Source organism: Cydia amplana, chromosome 12 (assembly GCF_948474715.1).
Source record: "Cydia amplana chromosome 12, ilCydAmpl1.1, whole genome shotgun sequence".
In the NCBI taxonomy this organism is placed as follows: Eukaryota; Metazoa; Arthropoda; class Insecta; order Lepidoptera; family Tortricidae; genus Cydia; species Cydia amplana.
Genome location: NC_086080.1, coordinates 6,908,690 through 6,933,066, shown reverse-complemented (window position 1 = coordinate 6,933,066; position 24,377 = coordinate 6,908,690). Strand labels below are relative to the sequence as shown.

The following is a 24,377-nucleotide window of genomic DNA, read 5'->3' as shown; positions in this document are numbered from 1 at the left end:
TAACTTTTGTTTCATTAATTTATACCGAATAGTCAATAAAACCTGTTGGTTGTTATTGTTACATTGGTAAGTCGGTCGATCTGACTAGGGCATCGAAATATAATTTAGTATAAGCGATGTAAGATTCGCTTGCCAGACTGGAGACAAAGAGGTATTTTATTTAGAGCCACACATTTGAAAATGGTAGCTCTAAAATATAATACGAAGCGGGAACGGGATTGTAATCTTTAGAAACCGATTGCTACTAGGAATATATTACTATAATACATATGTATATAACATATATATGTATGTATATAATTATTGTAGATCTGTATTTGTAAGTAGGTATATTTTAAGCATTAAGGTTAAGTATATAATTTCCAGGGCTATTAATTTGAAGACTGGTAGCTTTCGTTAATGCGTACAAAACTTCACCGCTTATTTTGATACATTGTGTCTTCTTAATCACATCTACCTTTGTTTTTAGAGCTCCGTACATACAAAACGTTGTTAACGGAGCTCTTATGGGACCACTTCGGTCTTGCAAATCGGTTAAATGCTATTTTTTGTTTGTGACCATAATGCGGTCATTATTAGAGTTTACGCCACCTTACTTTCGTAAATACATTTCTAAATAAAATTAAGATTTAAGATAAGCTAGATCTTGATGGTTGAATTTGTATAACTAGAAATGCCATCAAAATTATCGAAGCGATAAGTATAATACAGTCAAATAATGACTTACTTTCATTTGTAACTCATAACGCTACGCCATAGTTTGTCGATGGGTCATTTCAATGGTTACCGCTTTATTTATTACCTAATTTAAAATATATAATCCTAAGTAGATAAGTATATGAAAACGGGTGACTTTGTTCAGAATCATCACTTTTTCATTGCTTTTGAGTGTGTTTGATTAAGTCTTTTGGAGTGGTAGCACTACTGACCACCCGTCGCCTGGCTCACTCGCTCTATAAGTACTATAACAAATAATTGTTATACAGTGTGTTACTGATTGCATGTTTGTTATTGGTCGTATTTATGTCTTTTTTAGATATTGTACAAATAAGGGACAAAGAAATATGTGGCAATTAAAGTGCCTGAGGTTCACAGTACGAGTACTTACCGCCAACGTATTTAACGTGCCTTTGAATCGTGATATATTGTATTATGTATTAGGCTATATTGTTTTACACGTGTTGTAAATATTCTAAAGCTGTAAATAAATGCTATAAGCTTGCACTTATTTTTTTACTTGTGAGTGTACTTACCTTCTTACATCAATAAAGAACTAATAGGTATAGGTAAGGTTAAGTGTACAAGAAACAGTGTAATTATTGTTGAAGATCCTTAATAAATAAAAAATTTACACGATCTTATTTGTATACGCGATGAGAGCGTAGGTACCTATCACATATTTTTGCGGCCTTCGAAGAGTAACATATTATTGCAGGTGACTGTACCTACTAACAGGCACTACCATCAACACTCATATGACCATCGGTAGATCGTATCTCGTTGCAATAAAGATTAGTAATGGGCAGTTCATTGTATCAATGAAAGTACCTGCAATGGGCACCGTGGCATTAAGAGCCAACAGGAGTGGTCATTTCTCCATACAAACGTACTCGACTGTTTCCTCCGTGGGTTTTGAAGCTAGAGCAATGATTTTTTCAACACAGATTAATATTATCAATATCTGTGTTGGACCGTTTCGCTTTTTTTAATATTGTTGTTTTTTAAGGCGCTAGAGCCCTTCAAAAATGGCCAAAATGGCCTAATTGACTATGCCGTGATGAGAGGCGTGATATTCAAAACTGATATCAGTTAGCCAAAAAATCAAAACGGTCCGACACAGATAATTTCATAATCATTTAAATTTCCAAATTTGGTTACGATTGGTTAAGTTTTGGAGGAGAAAACAGTCGAGTACAAAACCTCGATTTTTGAGATTTTTACGCAGGATTTTTCGCCTTGTCCTTATCGCACTAGTTTTAGGAGCCGCTTCCGCTAGCGAGACGGGTATATTTACCTAAAATATTTAAATCTCAGCTCCTGTTTCGTCTTAATTATGCCGTAACTTCAGCAGTAACTGTAAAACTGTTTTCATGCTTAAATTATGAGAATCAGATGAACTGATCTAAATCTAAAGGCTGCATGGCGTCCACTAGACTCGCCGAGGCGAATCGCAATAATTCGCCTCCTATATTTTATATGCAAATGCGTCTATTGACGAATAGCCGCGGCGCGCCGATTCGAATCTCCGCGCGTATTGCTCGTCAGGCGAATTTCTGCGGCTACGCGTTTCGACTCGGCGAGTCTAGTGGACGCCAGCCTTACTTTGATCATATTAAATTTGGCCAAATATTAGTATCGAATCGCTTAATTTACTTTACATTTGCAAATTATATTTTCGCTAACTTGCTTTCTCGTCTTAAAATTGAAATATTTTAAATGCATCATTTTCAATTAGCTGTTTATCATACTCGTATAAGACGTTACTCATAACTACGTCGGAACTCATACTAATAATAGTCGGAATAAAATTTAGTGTACAAACTAAATAATTATATCAGTTGATATTGGCGCCATCTTTCGGGTTTTTACAAAAATAGTGATTGCAATCAATGTGAATCACGGTTGCTTTAGTAGTGTAGTAAAACAGTATTTCGTTAAATCGACTGTTCCTAGATGGCGCTATCAACCAATTGATAGCACATAATTATAATAATTATAATACAGTCACTTTGTGGCAAACCCGGGATCAAGAACTTTTTAGGGTTCCGTGGGTAAAAGGGTACAAACGGGACCCTATTACTAAGACTCCGCTGTCCGTCTGTCCGTCTGTCCGTCCGTCCGTCTGTCTGTTACCAGGCTGTAACTCATAAACCTTGATAGCTAGACGAAATTTTCACAGATGATGTATTTCTGTTGCCGCTATAACAACAAGTAGGTACCTAATGAAACTTCAAGTTGGGTTGCAAATGAACTGACGTTTTATTTAAAAAAAACACGTTATTACTTAGTTTACAACAGATGGCGCTAGTGGTAATACATATACTATTATTTTGTTACTATGATAGAAAATTAGATTTACAACATCCTCTCCTAACAAAATAATCTAAAAATTACCTGAGAGTTTTAATCTCAAAAACAACAAACAGAAGCTTACTATTTCAGAAACTTATATTCCAGATATGCCCATTAATTTCATAAATTTATAGTGCTTGTCTGCACTAAGGCTTTTTGTGAGCAAATCAGCTGGCATGTTAGAAGTTGGTACATATTCTAGTTTGACCTTATTATACATAACACATTCTCTAACAAAGTGATGCCGCACATCAATATGCTTGGTCCTCTTGTGGAACAATGGATTAGCTGCTAATTTGAGTGAACTTTGACTATCACTGTATAAGCATATTGGTGTACTCTCACATGGTTTTAAGATATCATTTAACAAATTCTTTAAATAAATTGCCTCTTTACAAGCTTCGCTTAATCCCATGTATTCCGATTCACAGCTCGACAAAGCAATAGTTCTTTGCTTTCTGGATTCATAAGATATTACACATCCCGACATTATGAAGCAATAACCTGTGTAAGATCTTCTATCTATAGTACATGCTGCCCAATCAGCATCCACAAAACCATGCAAAGAACTATTACACTTTCTATACACTAAACCATAGCTTTTAGTTTTCTGTAAATATCTTAACAGTCTTTTTAAATGTTTCCAATGAGTTTCATTATAACTATTGTTATACTGGCTAAGAAAACTTACACTATAAGCAATATCAGGTCGTGTTAGAACAGACAGGTACATAAGACTACCTATTAATTGTTGATAGGGATACCTTTTATCACAATTATTTATTTCCTTTTCTAATTTTAAATTGACTTCCATAGGAGTGCTTGAACCTTGACAATTGGGCATATTAAATTTGTTTAAAATATTCTCAACAAATTGTTCTTGGTCAACAGTGATACAATCTTTTTTAACATTTACTCTCATTCCTAAACACTGCTTGATCTGGCCTAAGTCCTTTATTTTAAATTTATTAACAAGTTCAGACTTTAACTCCTCATATGAATTTCTGCAATTATAAAACACAAAGAAGTCATCCACAAATAATGCAATATATACTTTCACATTGTTTTCACATTTTATAAACAGACAGGGTTCATACTTTGATTTCTGATAACCCAGTTTTAACAAACATTCTTCTACTCTAGTGTACCAGGCCCTAGCAGACTGCTTTAGGCCATAAATTGCCCTCTTTAATTTTAGTACCTTATTATCACAATTTACAAAATTGGAACATTCTGGTATTTCCATGTATACATTTTCTTTAATGAAACCGTTCAAAAAAGCTGTAGGTACATCTAAGTGATTCATATTTAAATCTAATTGAACACTCAGAGCAAACAAGAGTCTTAGAGTGGAGTACCTTAACACTGGCGAGAAGGTTTCTGTAAAGTCTATGCCCTTCTTTTGTGTGAAACCTTTTGCGACTAACCTTGCTCTATAGCGCACTTCACCATCACTGTTAAATTTCTTTTTAAACACCCACTTATTTTTCACCACTGTACCATCCTTTGGCCTATCTACCAGCACCCAAGTGTCATTATCACTGAAAGATTTCAGTTCCTCTTTCATTGCACTTTGCCACTGCACTTTTTCTGGTCCGGTCACAGCCTCCGTAAGTGAGATATTTTCTCCTGGAACCTCATCAACACACATGGTTGCATAGCCATAGTAATCTGGTTGACGTCGAACACGCTTGGACACCTCCTGCATTTCTTGCTCTGTCTCCAGTGTCGAATCCATTTCTAGCTCGTAAAAGCTGTCATCCTCACTTGGAACATACGTCACATCATTGTTATCCTCGTGAACGCTGTCATCTGTGGTACTCTGTGACATACTTCTAGACCAGCTACTCTGTGCCTCTAGAGTCACACACTCACTATCCTCCTTTTGATTGTCTTCTACCAAAAGCGTTCTTTCTTTTACACCAAAATTTTCCATAATTATTACGTCTCTGGCAATAACTATATCCTGAGAATTTGGATCATACAAGCGATAACCTTTGGTGACTTCTGAATAACCAACAAGGTACATCTTGGTCGCTTTCTTGTCCCATTTTCTGCGCTTTTGCTTTGGGACATGCATCATTACTGGGCTACCGAAGATCCGTAAGTGGCCAATGTTTGGCTTCTTGCCTGTCCACATTTCATAAGGTGTAGTATCTCCATCGAGTCCTGATGCCGGTGACCTATTCTTTACATACACTGCTGTGTTTATAGCTTCTGCCCAAAACTTCTTATCAAATTGAGCATCGAAAAGAAAACAGCGTGCTTTCTCTACTAAAGAACGGTTGTATCTTTCCGAAACACCATTAGATTCTGGTGTATACGCAGTTGTTTTCTGATGCACTATACCGCACTGCTTCAAGTAGTTCTCCATTTCATTTGAGCAAAATTCTCCACCACCGTCACTTCTTAAAACTTTAATTTTCTTAGACTGCTGGTTTTCAACTAATTTCTGGAACTCCTTGAAGTATCTGAATGTTTGATGTTTTGCTTGAAGAAAGTAAACAAAACACATTCTGCTATAGTCATCTACAAATAAGAGGTAGTATCTTGCATTTCCAAGTGACTGATTTTCCATTGGGCCGCACAAATCCGTGTGGATTAATTCCAGCACCTCCTTGCTTCTGCTTGCACTCTGAGGAAATGGCAGTCTCGCTTGCTTACCCTCGCAGCATACTTCACAGCTGGATTTATCTAACCTGCCACTTTTTTCTTGAAATGAGACACCTTCAACTACTCCTTTATTCATTTTACTGAGATCATTTGCATTAATATGGCCTAAACGTCTATGCCAAACTTGATCCATACTTGAAGTTGCTGTTGCTGCTAGCATACTTATTTGCCTAATGTTTAAACGGTACACTCCATCTACTAAATCAGCCTTTCCGATGACTTGATTTTGTGCATTTATAATGTAACAGCCCGTTTTCTCAAAATGAACCTTGTTTCCATTCGCAATCAGCTGACTGACTGATAACAAATTCGTGGTTAGGTTAGGAACGCACAATACATCACGTACTGGAATGTCATACTCCGTATTATTCACCACTGTAGTAATCTGTGTATCTCCTGAACACACTACTGGCACACAGGCTTTATTAGCAACGATTATTTCTTTCATTTTCGGTTGGTAACAAACATTGGATAGAATGTTTTTATTAGATACAAAATGGCCGCTCGCGCCGGAATCGACGTAAAAATCATTCGGGCTAAATTTTCCTGTTGAAAATACGGCACTAAACGCATTCATCTTCACTTTCTGCCTTTCTGGACATTGATTTTTATAATGCCCCAGCTGTTTACAGTCGTAACAACGTATCGACGCTTTTGACGTTTTGACGTTTCCATTGACAGATGTCGAAGAACTCGAAGATTGCGTTTCGTTCCTCCCACTGTTGTAACTTTTCTTTTGAAATGTTTTATTGCTACCTTCAATTCGTTTGTGCGAATTTTTAGCAATGAATGCGGTTTCTGATTTAACCTCAAAATCTGTACTCATATCCAATAACTTTGTTTTTATAGAATCTGCACTTATAGTCATCCCCGAATGCTCAATAGCCATAATCATCGGGCTAAATTTCTCTGGAAGACCCGCCAATAACAAAGAACCGATCCACTCATCGTTTATCTCGAAACCAGTACCTTTTAATTTCTGTGCCGTTTCCACTAACTGTGTCACGTACGCAGTCATAGACTCACTTGTTTCTAGGCGTATTGAAATTAAATTCCTCAGCAAGCTAATCTTACGCGTGTAACCGGAGTCGTCAAACAATGATTTTAGCTTAATCCAAGTACTTCTCACTGAAGTCTCGCCTTTAATATGGACATAAAGCGAAGGATCAATGGTTAAAACCATCTTAGCTCTGGCTTTTCTGTCGCTTGCATCGTCTAGCACATGCTGGCTGGCCAAGTCGACGCCCTCCAAGACGAGAAAGTTTTCCACAGCAAACGCCCAGTCGTCGTAGTTTTCTCGCCCTTTCAACTTTGGAACGTTCACTGAATAGTTCGCTGACATTTTATTACTGTGCACTACGAAAAACTACCGAAAAAACTCCGAAAAACTAATTAAATACGAGCTGGGCCCGTAACCTAATGAAACTTCAAGTTGGGTTGCAAATGAACTGACGTTTTATTAAAAAAAAACCACGTTATTACTTAGTTTACAACAGATGGCGCTAGTGGTAATACATATACTATTATTTTGTTACTATGATAGAAAATTAGATTTACAACAGTACCTACTAAAAACAAAATAAAATAGATATTTGAGTGGGGCTCCCATACAAGAAACGTGATTTTTTTTCCGTTTTTTGCGTGATGGTACGGAACCCTTCGTGCGCAAGTTCGACTCGCACTTGGCCGGTTTTTTTATGTATGTTCCCCGGATTCTCATAATTACGTGAGGATTTGACGATCAATCCTGAAGAAATCGAGGAAACTCTTCTTAAATTATCTAGGCACACGTGACACCTTTGCAACTTGTGCATAGGTATCTACTCCCGGAAAGCACTATTTTGCGAAGTGGAAGTTACACTGTGGAACTACTGATAAAGAACATGACATGATGGCATTTTAAAATGTTTTGTGAAGTCGCTTTTTATTTTGTTAAAAATCTTATTGTCATAACAAAACAGATAGCTACTCGTATACCTACCTCTAGTTCTAAAACTTCTAAATATTCCGCGGAACAAAACGGCATGGCAGATTTACCACCCACTCGTGGCGTTTATTGAATTTGGTGAAACCAATATGTTGCCTGTTTGATGTGCCGCTACCTGATAATTAGATTTTTTTTATGTGATAGTCGGCAAACGAGCAGATTGCCGGACTATATGGTGAATCACGCAACATAGCTATAGCCAGTTAGCTACCTACCTAGAGGTAGGTACATATAAACTGCTATGTGCCAGTTTTGGTCCTCCAAATATATCCTAAAGATGTCTTAAGGCATTAAATCCGCCATTTGTACCTACTTATTTTTATTGTGGCATAAAGTTAAAATAATAATAAATAATACCTAATCCTGATCTACTCTCACTACTAACAACAAGGAACGGTATCTAACAGAAAGGAACGGTGTATTCCCACCATATGTCCCAGCGCCACGTGATCGCCGCCATACATGATACGGAGACAAATGGGAATGATTTATATGAAAGCACCTATTCCCATCTGTGTCCGGCTAGGACAAATTGGAATACACCAAAGGAACATACCTAATTATAAACATGACACCGCACTAAATTAATTTATTAAACCCTAATGACTTTCCTTTGCTCAGTCGATCACACTATACACAAAACCTTGCCCTGCCCTTGCTGATCTAATCGCGAAAATATGTTCAATACCACCCTAATCGTTATTTACGATTGCTGTAAACGCATATAATATATCTCTTAGCCTTGTCTGGACTTACTGCGGTTAAGTGCAGCCATTTGGACGTATTTCAACATGGAGGACGATTGAGGAAATATGTCGAAACTTTATGAAGAGGTGCGTAGAACTTTGACTGGAGGTTAAAATAGATCAAAATGAACAAATATCCCTTTGGAAATACGATTTCGTATTGCATTTCGCCGATATTTGTGGTGTGCGGGATTCAACTCCATCTGTAGCTTGTTATAAGACTAATAAGCCGCACTGGACTCATGTTTTCTTAATTTTAATAATATTTTACTACATTTGAGAATAATTTTAATACATTGCCTAGAGCGAGACTCAAACACTTCCGGAACACCGGTCCAATAGTCCTTATACCAGCTCTAAGTCCCATTTTGTATACCTATCTCTGTCTAAATAGTAAAACAATTTTAAAACTTTAGTCAGAAGCGCCTTCAGAGACGTTTAAGAAAAAATGCAACCAGTGTCTGAAGGGACCAAACCTCATCCGGACACTCGTTGTGCTGGTATGCAGCTGCGTAGTTATGCAGCAGGTAATCTATTTATCACTTTAACACATTCATTGCCACCCAGCCAAACAAGACATCAGCGCCAGGCCACAAAAATTTCGTCATATAAAGCTGCAGAACCACGATCCCGACTATCGGGTCGTCCGGCCTGGGAACGAAATGATAAAATACTAGATAGTCGGGTTTTTGGCACTGTATGTGTTAAACATTATATATGGTCGTCCTCATCATTCACTTATTTTCTTCCAGCTTCAATGATTATTAATTTTTATAATAAACGGTTTTCATCAGTTACATTCAAATCTCAACCGAAAGCCTCCAGTAACATAGGGTGGCATTGTCATCAGTCGCAGTTTAACTTATCTCCACAGACATATATCGCAGATATCTTACAGAGATATAAGTTAATGCTATCATACTAATAAATCCCTGACATAATTGATAATCATCTCCGTTTGAACAAACTAATGAAACTTACGTTTTATACTTTTTATCCTATTAGATAACAGCATGTGTGCGGAAACTGATCAACATCCCGATCACAACGCACACACACTTCGACTTCAACGAGACGCTCATGTACCCCAGCCTTACGTTCTGCCGGGAACCACCGTACAAGTATGACAAGATGGAGGTAGGATGGAGTGACCTAGGCCACATACTTGACGAGTGGCACGGGAAGTAGCGAGGGAAATAGGCAGAGACAGAGACGTAGTGTGGCCACGCTGCTCGTCGTCGGCCGCCATACTTCCCTCACTACTTCCCATACCACTAGATATTAGAGCATGTGCGCAGGAACTGACGAGCACCCTGATTACGAACCATAGAACCTCCGACTTCATGTAGAATTGTAGACGTTGATGTAGGTACTTCCTGCCTCATATTTGTGTAGTTACATCGCAAAAAAGTTTAGCTGACAAGTCTGGATAGTAATCAGTATTTAGCTGTAGAATTTCCAATCAATGTTTGAAATATCATTTAAACCTTCCGCCAGGAATATAGCCTGTATTCCCACCCTCGGTACACCTCCGTCTGGCGCAACTTCAACTTCACCCACGTCACCCTGGACCATTTGTGGGAAGAGATCACCTATAGCAGTAACGAGTTTTTCGTACAATATGGTTTCGATGGGCTGGTGGAAAGTAAGTGGAAGATTTTATGTTTGTACTTTAATCCTAAATAGACGTTATAAAATTATCCAACCAAAATCGTAAAAAAAATATTGGTCTACTAATAGACTTGGTCTTTTTACAGATGTGGAGGTGGAATCAAGTCTCGGATTCGTGATGGGCCGTTGTTATACTCTTACACCGCGGGTAAACGAAATACATATAATAATGTCATACCACGTTTCATTTTAGCAAATATATTATATGTATTCGCTACTTAGAATAAATGGTAACTCGATACTAATTGTCGCTATTGGTATGTCGCATAGTTGCTTCAGTTGAACACAGTACTCACGGTCCTGATTATAGCTGTCCTGCAAGAACAGATCCAGCTATCTGCTAGAGTGCGAAAGTAATAGGTACTAGGTTTCTACCATGCCTAGCAGATATAGTCCGTCAACCAAATCTTGTCAGTAGCAATGTAAAGCAAACTAAAGTAGGGCAACACTCAAAGAGCAGTATTGCGCTAAGAAAAGCAGCAATGTACATCGAACCAACAGATTTTTTTTTCCGCTGAGCGCGCCCTGCGTACGTCAATTCAAATTGTCACTCGCGGTTTATTGAAAAAAATTGAAACATGGACGGACAATTTAAAAGCGATGTTAAAACAATGTTAATCAAAATGATGAACAAATTTGAAGATATCAAAAACAACTGCTTATATTCTCTTTGTTCCCTATCTATGTCTTCTAAGTTTACTAAAATAAAATCATATCAAAATGCAGATAATTAGATAGTGCATATATTTGTTATTTACAATATAATATGCCACTTGTTAATGTAAATTAGTGTACTGTTCTGGATGAATATGACATACCTGTGTAATTTTTTTGATTGGTATATATTGTACAATATACATATTAAAAATAAAACAACTGATATTTGGGTGTTTATTTAATTTAAAGGTAAATAAGATAAGGGTCACTTTTCGACTTGGTTGCGTTGTACACGTACATAAACCGCCATAGGTAAGTATTGTCTGAAAAGATACTACCTACTACGAACGCCTTATATTGGGCAAGATTTAATCCTGCAACAAACATGTATGGATTAGGTAGATATTGCGAAAGAACGGCGATATAATCAAGGCTCTTAATACTGTTTAAAAGGTTTACCTTTGTAAATAGTCACAACTGATTGCTGAAAATATTAGACATGTGGGCCTATGGACGGTTTCCAGGACACAATTTATGGTCTTGTTGGATAGATTTAGGCATACGTTTTAATTTTATTTATGCCTTTTAACCCTAAAACAAAAAAACTGAACATAATCTTAAAAGTTCGAAAGAGTTCTTCCAGTATGTACTTGTCATAACCTCAATTTTTAGTAATGTTTACCATCAACGAGCATGATTGTACATTGTAGGCCCCTTAGCTTTGCTTATTCTTATTTAATGTATTGGTATTTAATGGTGACAGCAGAAATATCTCTTGAAACAGAAACGATTCAGAATGAAAACCAAATGAAAACAAATAAGGTGACGGCTGTCGTTCACGATCCACATTCCACAGATAAAACGCGTTTTGGAATTATTTGAACACAGTGTTGCTAACCCGCGATTTTTCAAATTTGCCGCCTTTTACTACTGACAAGATTTGGTTGACGGACTTTAGCTGTTTTAAGGTTTGCAAGTAGGAGGAGGTTTTAAAATGAGTCATTTGGTTCTATGTAAACAGGTGTTGAGCTATAAGGCATCCCAAAGCGCCGGGTACTCCCTGACTCTTCGTCACAACGCCCTGGACATCGCTAACAGCATCAGCACCACTCCGCCGGGATACCACGTCTACGTGCACTATTCTAAGGAACCTTTTACTGGTAAAGAACATTACAATACATAATTCTATGGTCAATTTGGAAACTTATGAAGTACGCAGTTAGAATTGCCTGCCTATTACTTATAAGCTTGAATGCATGTTATTCTGTATCCTCTTTTCTACCGAATCGGAATAAAACAGCTGGTAGAGAAATAATTATAATTACAGGTTATAGTTCTAATTATGCTTAACAGAAGTGGAAGTATACAACGGTGGTCTGGTCGACTACTTGTACGTGAACACAGGCGAGACCATAGACGTGAAGCTCTCAGTGGACCAGTATCAGAAGATCAGTCGAGATCACGATCCGTGTGTGAACTGGGAAAACTACAGTACAAATGAGGTAGGTAGCTAGTCTTGCTTTCTCTACACAATATACTTAAATTCTCTTTACACCTGTCCCTTTTTAGGGTTCCGTACCCAAAGGGTAAAAACGGGACCCGTCCGTCCGTCCGTCCGTCCGTCCGTCTGTCACCAGGCTGTATCTCACGAACCGTGATAGCTAGACAGTTGAAATTTTCACAGATGATGTATTTCTGTTGCCGCTATAACAACAAATACTAAAAACAGAATAAAATAAAGATTTAAGTGGGGCTCCCATACAACAAACGTGATTTTTGACCGAAGTTAAGAAACGTCGGGCGGGGTCAGTACTTGGATGGGTGACCGTTTTTTTAGCTTGTTTTTTTTGCTTATTTTGCTCTATTTTTTGTTGATGGTGCGGAACCCTCCGTGCGCGAGTCCAACTTGCACTTGGCCGGTTTTTTCTGACTCGCAGATGAAATTCGCGGCTGATTCTCATTGCATGAAAATAATCTTTATACTTTTCAATTAGTTTGTTTTGTACATTGCAGTGCACCACAAAACACGTGTCATATCTGGTAGGCGAGGCTGTTGGCTGTTCCGGACCCTGGATGCTCAGTGATCTTCCCCGTTGTGACAACTACAATGACATGAGAAGTCTTATCACGGAATATATAAAGTTAGAGTTCTTACGATGGTAGCTTTAAACAGTATGCTATGGTAGCTTTAAATGCTATGCTAGGTTTAAACAGTAACGAATTAAGAAAGAAACAAAAGGGTGTAGCAGGATAACCTTTGAAAAATTGCCCCCAGCGCTTTTGGTTCGAAACTATAACCAAACGATGCCTTTTAAGAAGATAATACTCTGCACAAAGTTTCAACCCCCTCCGACCCCCTGGGGGTCCACAATACCCGATAAACCCCAAAACTATTTTATTTTTTTCCTCCAAATCTATGAGACGGACGGATCCCCAATTTTGCTCAAATATTATTGGAACTAAAGGCCATTGTTGGAAAAAATTACAGATCTCTATATCATTCCGTTATAAAAAATTAAATAAAATAAAAATTTGTGACAACCTGTATAATGACTTCCAGTCTTGGCACAATAACCATATTTTTTTTTAAATATGTACTAACGTCTTATCTACGTCATATCCAAAATTCATCCGCTTAGCAAGGGTGCAACACTGTGAAATAAATGTAAATGTACCATTTAGTACCTACTTTTACTATGTAACACAGGCGGCATTATGAGTTAACTATTAGGTACCTAATGTACCTATGTGTAAAAAACAACTACCGGCCAGCCGAGATGCCCCTCGTGTTGGATTTCAGAACGCAATGGTGGTGTTATATAAATATGAATGAAACTATTGGTATACGAGTAAGTGTTACAGTTTATTTTTTCATTTGACATAACATACCCTCCAGTTTGTAGTGATATACAAGGTGTAATAAAAATTGTGGGGATCCATTTAAGGACATAATCAGTATCGTGTACTGATTAGTAAAAAGTCGAAAAAATACAATATTTTACGCGAACATTTTTTGGCCTTTGTATAGAGAGTTGGCTGACTTGGGTCTTAGACGACCTGCCCCTTAGAAAAAAAAAATCCTGTCAAAAAATATTTCTTCAACTTTTTCCTCCGAATATGCCCTTAAACGGATCCCCACCATTTTGGTTCCGCCTTGTATATGATTACACGCCGGAAGTTATGTTCATTGGAAAAAATACATTTATTTCACAGTGTTGCACCCTTGCTAAGCGGATGAATTTTGGATATGACCTAGATAAGACGTTAGTACATATTTAAAAAAAATATGGTTATTGTGCCAAGACTGGAAGTCATTATACAGGGTGTTACAAATTTTTATTTTATTTTATTTTTTATAACGGAATGAGATAGAGAGCTGTAATTTTTTCCAACAATGGCCTTTAGTTCCAATAATATTTGAGCAAAATTGGGGATCCGTCCGTCTCATAGATTTGGAGGAAAAAAATATAATCGTTTTGGGGTTTATCGGGTATTGTGGACCCCCAGGGGGTCGGAGGGGGTTGAAACTTTGTGCAGAGTATTATCTTCTTAAAAGGCATCGTTTGGTTATAGTTTCGAACCAAAAGCGCTGGGGGCAATTTTTCAAAGGCTATCCTGCTACACCCTTTAAAAGAGGTTTGTAAGAGGTTGCTAAGTGTTATGAATGAGGGTATTACACTTTAGTACCTTCAGTTATCTCTTATTTGTATATTTTTGGTTATAAATTAATCAAAAACTCGTTTCCAGTATGTACGAGGATCACAACTGCACTAGTTGCCCCCGCATCTGTCGTTCGTACCTCTACAACGCCTTTGTAACATTCCGGAGGAGCGACTACACATGGGATTTCATGACAAAGGTGTGGGCTCTAAACTCCGGTGTTGCTACTTTGGAGACACATGTAAGTCATACAACATGATACAACATACTAGAGTCTGTGCGGAAAGAGAAGAGTCGTAGAATGTATTAGATCCCATACATTTCACGTCTCTTCTCTTTCCGCACAGACTCTATACTTCTTCGTCTTCCTAGCGTTACCCTGGCTTTTTGTCACGGCTCACGGGAGCCTGGGGACCGCTTGGCAACTAATCTCGAGAATTGGCGTAGGCACTAGTTTTTACGAAAACGACTGCCATCTGACCTTCCAACGCAGAGGGGAAACTAGGCCTTGTTCGGATTAGTGCGGCATGGGATGTTACTCACGATGTTTTCCTTCACCGAAAAGCGGCTGGTAAATTAATATCAAATGATATTTCGTACATAAGTTCCGAAAGTTTTATTGGTACGAGCCGGGGTTTGAACCCCCGACCTCCAGATTAAAAGTCGCACGCTCTTACCGCTAGGCCACCAGCGCTCGCTTTAAGTAAGTCATCTATCTATATATATAAATGCAAGTGTCCTGACTGACTGACTGACTGACTGACTGACTGATTCATCAACGCAGAGCCGAAATTACAAAAGCTAGAAAGTTGAAATTTGCACACTAGGTTGAATTTATAAAGTGTACAAGAGATAAGAAGCGATTTTGAAAAATTCAACCCCTAAGGGGGTTAAAAAGGGGATGAAAGGTTGTATGGGGTGCAAGTTTTATTTTAAGCTAGGAATTTGAAACTTTGTAAAAATGTACTACATTAAAAAACAAGAAAACTAATTTCTGCGTTTTCGAAAATTCATCCCCCAAGGTGGTGAAAAAGGGGTTGAAAGTTTGTATGGAGATCAAATATTTTTGTGAGTGTTGGACTTGAAACTTTGTATATGGGGATATTATTATAAGACGGGAAAAGTAATTTCAGCGTTTTTGAAAATTCATCCCCTAACAGGGTTAAAAAGGGGTTGAAAGTTTGAACCCATTACAAATGCTTTGAAACTTCTTAGAAAGACATAATAGCCGATGACAAAAAAAAATGAATTGCGACGTTTTAGGTAATTCAACCCCTAAGGGGGTAAAAAATGGGATGAAACTTTGTCCTGGGGTGCAAATTTTATTTTAAGCTAGGACCTTGAAACTTCGTAAAAAGGTATTAAATTAAAAAACAAGAAAACTAATTTCTGCGTTTTTGAAAATTCATCCCCCAAGGTGGTGAAAAAGGGGTTGAAAGTTTGTATGGAGATCAAATATTTTTGCGAGTGTTGGACTTTAAACTTTGTATATGGGGATATTATTATAAGACGGGAAAAGTAATTTCAGCGTTTTTGAAAATTAATCCCCCAAGGTGGTGAAAAAGGGGTTGAAAGTTTGTATGGAGATCAAATCTTTTTGTGAGTGTTGGACTTGAAACTTTGTATATGGGGATACTATTATAAGACGGGAAAAGTAATTTCAGCGTTTTTGAAAATTCATCCCCTAACAGGGTTAAAAAGGGGTTGAAAGTTTGAATCCATTACAAATGCTTTGAAACTTCTTAGAAAGACATAATAGCCGATGACAAAAAACAGGAATTGCGACGTTTTAGGCAATTCAACCCCTAAGGGGGTAAAAAAGGGGATGAAACTTTGTCCTGGGGTACAAATTTTATTTTAAGCTAGGACCTTAAAACTTCGTAAAAAGTAATTAATTAATAAGTAATAATCGTAATTAATTAAAAAAACAAGAAAACTAATTTCAGCGTTTTTAAAACTTCATCCCCCGAGGTGGTAAAAACGGGGTTGAAAGTTTGTACGGAGATCAAATATTTTTGAGAGTGCGGGACTTGAATCTTTGTATTTGGGGATATTATTAGAAGACGGGAAAAGTTATTTAAGCGTTTTGTAAAAATCATCCCCTAACAGGGTTAAAAGGGGGTTGAAAGTTTGTATGGAGTTCAAATTTTATTTTATGTTCGGAACTTGAAACTTCGTAAAAATATATGTTATTAAAATACAAGAAAACTAATTTCAGTGTTTTTGAATTATCATCCTCTAAGGTGGTAAAAAGGGGGTTGAAATTTTGTATGGATATCAAACATTTTTTCGAACGCGGGACTTGAATCTTTGTATTTCGGGATATTATTAAAATACAGGAAAAATAATTTCAGCGTTTTGTAAAATTCATCCCCCAACAGGGTTAAAAAGGGGTTGAAAGTTTTAATCCATTACAAATGCTTTGAAACTTCTTAGAAAGGCATAATAGCCGATTACAAAAAAAAAGTAATTGCTACGTTTTTGGAAATTCAACCCCTAAGGGGGATAAAAAGAGGATGAAAGTTCGTCTTAGGGTGCAAATTTTATTTTAAGCTAGGAACTTGAAACTTTGCAAAAAGGTATTAAATTAAGATACAAGAAAACTAATTTCAGCGTTTTTGAAAATTCATCCCCTAAGGTGGTGAAAAAGGGGTTGGAAGTTTGTATGGATATCAAACATTTTTTCGAACGCGCGACTTGAATCTTTCTATTTGGGGATATTATTAGAAGACAGGAAAAGTTATTTTAGCGTTTTGTAAAATTCATCCCCTAACAGGGTTAAAACAGGGAGTTGAAAGTTTGTATAGGGTTCAAATTTTATTTAAAGCTACAAACTTGAAACTTCGTAAAAATGTATTTTATCAAAAGAGAAGAAAACTAATTTCAGAGATTTTGATAATTCATCCCCCGAGGTGGTGAAAAAGGGGTTGAAAATTTGTTTGGAGGCCAAACATTTTTTTGAGTGCGGGACTTGAATCGTTGTATAAAGGCATATTATTAGAATACAAGAAAAATAATTTCAGCTTTTAAAAAATCATCCCCTAAAATGATTAAAAAGGGGTTGAAAGTTTGAATAGGGTTCAAATTTTATTTAAAGCTAGGAACTTCAAACTTCGTAAATAGGTAGTTAGGTAGTAGGTTTTATTAAATAGAGGACATGAAAATCTTCAAAGGGGGTTTAGAGGGATTATATCGAGGACAATTTTATTCAGTTAGGGGCTTGAAACTTCGTAGGTTGTGAAAGACAAAGTCTCATGCGTTGTATAATAATATTAATAATTAACAAATGATTAACCGTCCTACCGCAATCACTTGCTGCACAATGTTCTAAGCTAATGTAGAATATAATTATAACCACCAATATACAAATCCACGCGTACGAAGTCGCGGGCAACAGCTAGTCTATATATATAAATGCAAGTGTCCTGACTGACTGACTGACTGACTGACTGACTGACTGATTCATCAACGCAGAGCCGAAACTACAAAAGCTAGAAAGTTGAAATTTGCACACTAGGTTGCATTTATAAAGTGTACAAGAGATAAGAAGCGATTTTGAAAAATTCAACCCCTAAGGGGGTTAAAAAGGTGATGAAAGGTTGTATGGGGTTCAAGTTTTATTTTAAGCTAGGAATTTGAAACTTTGTAAAAATGTATTATATTAAAAAACAAGAAAAGTAATTTCAGCGTTTTCGAAAATTCATCCCCCAAGGTGGTGAAAAAGGGGTTGAAAGTTTGTATGGAGATCAAATATTTTTGTGAGTGTGGGACTTGAAACATTGTATATGGGTATATTATTATAAGACAGGAAAAGTAATTTCAGCGTTTTTAAAAATTCATCCCTTAACAGGGTTAAAAAGGGGTTGAAAGTTTGAATCCATTACAAATGCTTTGAAACTTCTTAGAAAGGCATAATAGCCGATTACAAAAAAAAGTAATTGCGACGTTTTAGGAAATTCAACCCCTAAGGGGGTAAAAAAGGGGATGAAACTTTGTCTTGGGGTGCAAATTTTATTTTAAGCTAGGACCTTGAAACTTCGCAAAAAGGTATTAAATTAAAAAACAATAAAACTAATTTCAGCGTTTTTAAACATTCATCCCCCGAGGTGGTGAAAAAGGGGTTGAAAGTATGTACGGAGATCAAATATTTTTGAGAGTGCGGGACTTGAATCTTTGTATAAAGGCATAGTATTAGAAATGAAGAAAAGTAATTTCAGCGTTTTTAAAAATTCGTCCATTAAAAGGGTTAAAAAGGGGATGAGAGTTTGTATGGGGTTTAAGTTTTATTTTAAGCTAGGAATTTGAAACTTTGTGAAAATGTATTATATTAAAAAATAAGAAAAGTAATTTCAGCGTTTTCGAAAATTCATCCCCCAAGGTGGTGAAAAAGGGGTTGAAAGTTTGTATGGAAATCAAATATTTTTGAGAGTGCGGGACTTGAATCTTTGTATAAAGGCATAATATTAGATATGAAGAAAAGTAATTTCAGCGTTTAAAAAAATTCATCGCTTAAAAGGGTTAAAAGGGGTTGAAAGTATGTATAGGGTTTAAATTTTATTTTAAGCTACGAATTTGTAACTTCGTAAAAAGTTATTTCATTCAAAGAGAAGAAAACTCATGTCAGCGTTTTTCAAAATTCAACATTTAAGGTGGTGAAAAAGGCGTTGAAAATTTGTATGGAGGTCAAAAATTTTTTTAAGTGCGGGACTTGAATCTTTGTATAATGACATATTATTAGAATACGAGAAAAGTAATTTCAGATTTTTAAAAAATTCATCCCCTATAAGGGTCCAAAAGGGGTTGAAAGTTTGTATAGGGTTCAAATTTTATTTAAAGCTAGGAACTTGAAACTTCGTGAAAAGGTATTTTATTAAAAAACAAGAAAACCTATTCAGCGTTTTTAAAAATTCATCCTCCGAGGAGGCGAAAAAGGGGTTGAAAGTTTGTATGGAGATCAAATATTTTTGAGAATGCGGGACTTAAATTTTTGTATTAAGCCATATTATTAGAACACAAGAAAACTAATTTCAGCGTTTTTAAAAAATCATCGCATAACAGGGTTAAAAAGGGGTTGAAAGTTTGTTTAGGTTACCTATAATTTATTATTTAAAGCTAGGAACTTGAAGCTTCGTAAAAAGGTATTTTATTAAGAGAAAAGAAAACTAATTTCAGAGTCTTTGATAATTCATCCCCCAAGGCGGTGAAAAGGGGGTTGAAAATTTGTATGGAACCCAAATATTTATTTGAGTGCGTGACTTGAATCGTTGTATAAAGGCATATTATTAGAATAAAAGAAAAGTAATTTTAGCGTTCATAAAAATTCATCCCCTAACTAAAGGTTTAAACACTAAACTAAAGGTTTTAGGTTTTATTAAATAGTGGACTTGAAAATCTTCTGGGGGTTGAGAGAGATTATATCGAGAACATTATTTTATTCAGATAGGGGCTTGAAACTTCGTAGCCAGGTTGTGAAAGACTAATCTCATGCGTTGTACAGTCGACTACAAAGAGATATATCCACTTTTTCACCTTACTGCCTTGTAATAAGGTGAAAAAGTGGATACATCTCTTTGTAGTCGACCCTATAATAATTAACAAATGATTAATCATCCCTACTGCTATCTTTTGCTGCATAATGTTCCAAGCTAATGTAGAATTTATAACCACCAATATACAAATCCACGCGTACGAAGTCGCGGGCAACAGCTAGTACATAATACGTGTTTAATAAATTTAATAACGTATCTTTCCGGTTCTCTTGACCTCTGCTAATCTAGTTTTGTCTATAAATGGCAAAGGTCAAAAAATATGGAATACTTTTATGCTCCTATTGCTTACTGAAGAGTAAAAAAAATAACTAAATGAATACAACATTTAAAATTTTTAGAGACATCTACTAACTGCGCTGTTATCTTTAAATGTGAAGTAAACGTTACAAGGTTAGTTGGGACAAATTCTCTCATCTAACTGCTGAAAAGAAACACTGGCGGCAGAAGGTCTTCCACTGTAAACGTACATTCCCTTTCCTTAGTGGAAAAAATTGCACGGAACAAACTGCAATTCTCAAATACGCACAATTGCCCCAAGGTGGCACTTCCTCAATTGCCTCAAGGTGTCACTTTCTTCCTTAATTTCCATTTATAATGATTTCAGCTGTACATCCACTTCAACACTATGATGGTGTCCGTCTACGAGGAGCGATACAACTATGACTGGAACTTATTCCTGTCCGACCTCGGTGGGAGTATTGTAAGTATTAAAAACCCACTTAAGTTGCTCCCGCGAATCAAAGGTATAATATTTTATTTTATCCTTTTTGAAGTAAGGTTTACCTTAAAGTATTTATTTTTCCATTTTGCTGGACTCGTTCCTGTCTGGCAGTCACTAAAAAGTTTGGCGCAGGAGTTCTCTCAATTCATCATGAATCTCATCATCAGAACTAGATTTTTGACAAAAATGGGACCAATCTGGGATTAATACTTAAAAAATATATACCTCATTTTCTAAAATTAGGTGTAATAAATCGGTTCAGGAACGAAGGAGTTCTGAGGTAACATAATATATGCAAAAAACAACTGTCGAATTGATAACCTCCTATTTAAATGACCATGGACGAGCGCCCTTAAAATAATGATATATGCGTATTCTCGAAGCTTCCAGAGATCTAATTTCTCGAAGTAACACCTTCGAGATCAACCTATCACACACCACTTCATGAATCAAATCTTGGCTCTCCCCCAAATTATATATTCTCTCATCAATGTTCTGCTACAGAAATATTTATCGCAAAGATGAATTAGATAACATTCCCGTCGTATATTATACGACTGTACGATTGTTTATTTTATCAGATGCCTAGACTTCGGGATTTAAACATGAGTAAGTATTTAGGTGTAATAATAGTAGTTTATGTGACTGCTACATAATGAGAGGCATTAAAAACGAGTGTGGGTTTAAGAAACGAACGTTAGTGAGGAGTAATAGGATCACACGAGTGTTTTAATGCCTAATTATGTACAGTTACATACACTACTTTATCTAAACACATACTCAAAACTAACTAAAAAATAAACTGTACGTCAAATGGCGGTGAATGAAAACTTTTTTCACGCATGTCACACATCCGTAGTTTAAAAAAATTCCTAGACAAAAGAATGAAGTCCCTATTCTCATGTCACTCGAGATCAAATATCGTGCGGTTTATATTAAAAAAACATACTAAATTGATGTTTCGTATCGATAACTGTTTTAATATCTATGGATACTAGAATAGAGACCCACTTGAGTTTTGACTGCTGTTCCAAATTTAAACCCATAACCTTACAAAAATCTATAACGTTATGTACAAGTACAAATTTTACTACTACCACAGATAAGAAAGTTCTCATAGTAAAATTGGTTGTAATAAAGCTTGTCATTTCCTACGGTTTCTGAACGCATTATAGAGCACTAATGACATGTGTGTAGATAAAATGGAGTATGGCCTTGTACCTAACTTTTAAAAATTAGACGCGTAAGTGTGGCTGCGGAATAAGCGTGGCTGGCCGTTTACAAATTGATCATGATCAGTGTTTATTGCGAGTTCATACATTTGCTACAGCTTGCTACAGTGCGTTTAGTGGCAAATGTACAAACTCGCACCAAACACTAATCAACAGTGATCGTTAATTTTCTAGCAATTTTGGTGCAGCATTGTTGGTTAAAAGCATCTGTATGCCCTACTCTAGGTGGAATAGATAATTAGGGTTAATAACAGTAATATTAACCTTAACCAATCCTCTCCCTAGAAAAAAAATGAAGAAAATCCTTTATTTTTACTATGCTGCACCAAAATTGCTGGAAAATTAACGATCACTGCTAATCAATGTTTAGCCTCACTTACCGTATTGCACTAACTAAATAGGTATTTCAACTAAACTAGATGTTTCAAAAAAGAGAACACTAGAGAGTGTTCTAAATGTATTGTTATGTATCTGATGAAGGTTGCCCAACGATGCAGTGTTAGCGTTGAGAGATCTGCATTTAACATAGGTACATGTTCAACATAATGAATCCGTGTGTCTTACCGAATCCTTCGGTAAGACACACTTCTGGAGGTGCATTTGACCGCTCTCCACCAGGCGGTCCGTAAATTCTAATCCGCCGTTGTGTTCCGAAATTGTAATCCGCAGGTTTTACCTTAAAATGTTACATTTAACTACGAATGTTCTTGTTTCAGGGGTTCCTTCTAGGCCTCTCCGTTGTCGGCCTCATGTCAATGTTCGGCAAGCTGTGGGGCATTACAGTTCAGCCCTTTATCAAACCCAGGGACGCACCCAATAGTCCTGGGTCTGCCGCCACAGTCGATGTTAAGATCGTCTCAAAAGACCTGGCTATGGATCTGGACTATTTGAAGAAATGTCAAGAATGGAATATGAAAAACGATTGTAACGACAAATGAGGAATTTATTTATTATATTCATGAGCATTTATGGTGTTGATTTTAGTAACTAAGAACTCAACCTTGATGATACCTTCCTTGATCCGTCGACACCGTTAATTCGTAAGCCTTATTACAGCACATTACTTGACATTACCCTGACCTTTAATGGCTAGTTACTCGTAAGCTTGTGGCTGTTAGTACGAATAGGTACTTCAATATTCTTCTCGTAAATAGTTAATATGATTACGATAAAGATAATTTATTTGTCAGACATGAGTAAAGTAATATAGAAATGTTATACTGTACAAAGTTGTCCTTCATGCTTTGCCTCTCGGTGTACAAAATATGGTATACCTATCTATATTGATTTGATAATTCCAAATTTCCTATTTCAAATTTCTAAGTATGCACACATGATCTTAATAATAGCCAGTTCACAAAAGAATATTTAAAGGGCATGGACATTCATTTGAACTGCATCATTTAAAGTTGCATTTCTTGGCACACGACCAGTCCGCTGACGCACATCACGTCTAAAGCAGAATAATAAGAGTAGGTATAAGCGGAGCGATAAGCGTTTTTGCCAAAGACAAGTAAGTACGGAAGAAATGTCAATAGGGATAAGTTTGGCTGTAGAGAAGCTTAAGAACTGGGCATTCTTACCTTACCACAGCTAATATTAAAATGCCACCGTTGTCAAGTATAGTTAGTTTGGCACACAGATCATGAAAAACTTGCTAGATTGGATTACAGAGAGGTAAGTAACGGGACATATAAAACAGGTGTTAAGATTATATTTAGGGGTTATACATTAATTATTATTTTCCACATGTATCATCATTATTCGCTCCCTACAGAATTAGCTGCATTAGTCACTCCCGTGTCGATAACCCAAATTAGCGACAGCCTATTTAGCCGTCGTGTCTTGATTGAGCGGTTGGCCGCTTCTTTGGCGGCTGGTTGTCTTTAAGCCATGTTCACGAGATGTTTATGTTTACAAAAGAGAAAGAATAATGAACTCAGTTGTTCTATTTGGCGTTAGGCTTGTTCTATTTTCTTTGCGCTTTTTATATTATGCCCAGCTTATAAATAAGGTTGTACTTATAGTAGCTCATACTGGTTTCTCCATTAGAATAGGGGCATAACTAGTTAATTGAAACGTTTACCTACTTTAGTTGATCGTTACTATAAATTCGACACGAAGAATGTGAATTGAGTAATTCACTATCCGAGACCTTTCATTTTACTCAGATGAAATTATTTCCGAACATGAACCGAAGGCGTCATGCAATATGTCATAACAATTTTAAATTTAGACCTTCCTAGTTTTATTTCACATTAAATGTATACAGGTAATAATAATGATCATGTTCATTAAAAAAAGATGCGATGTAGTTCCTAGTTAGATGGCGCATGTAATCGTAAGTGGTCAAGCGTCAACTAAAGATCCATGCATGCTGAAGACAGCAGAACATGCAAATTTTATGAA

The 24,377-nt window shown here is 36.5% G+C and overlaps 1 protein-coding gene across 1 annotated transcript; it reads left to right on the top strand.

Annotated features, from left to right (window-relative positions):
* Positions 1 to 8,472: 8,472 nt before the first annotated feature.
* Positions 8,473 to 22,937, top strand: LOC134652579 (uncharacterized). Its single transcript, XM_063507744.1, has 11 exons — positions 8,473 to 8,565; positions 8,895 to 9,005; positions 9,484 to 9,615; positions 9,976 to 10,123; positions 10,236 to 10,297; positions 11,828 to 11,966; positions 12,160 to 12,308; positions 12,820 to 12,947; positions 14,554 to 14,707; positions 20,620 to 20,715; positions 22,685 to 22,937. Exons 1-11 carry the CDS (start codon positions 8,545 to 8,547, stop codon positions 22,904 to 22,906), a joined length of 1,362 nt encoding a protein of 453 aa, XP_063363814.1. The 5' UTR covers positions 8,473 to 8,544; the 3' UTR covers positions 22,907 to 22,937.
* Positions 22,938 to 24,377: the final 1,440 nt, after the last annotated feature.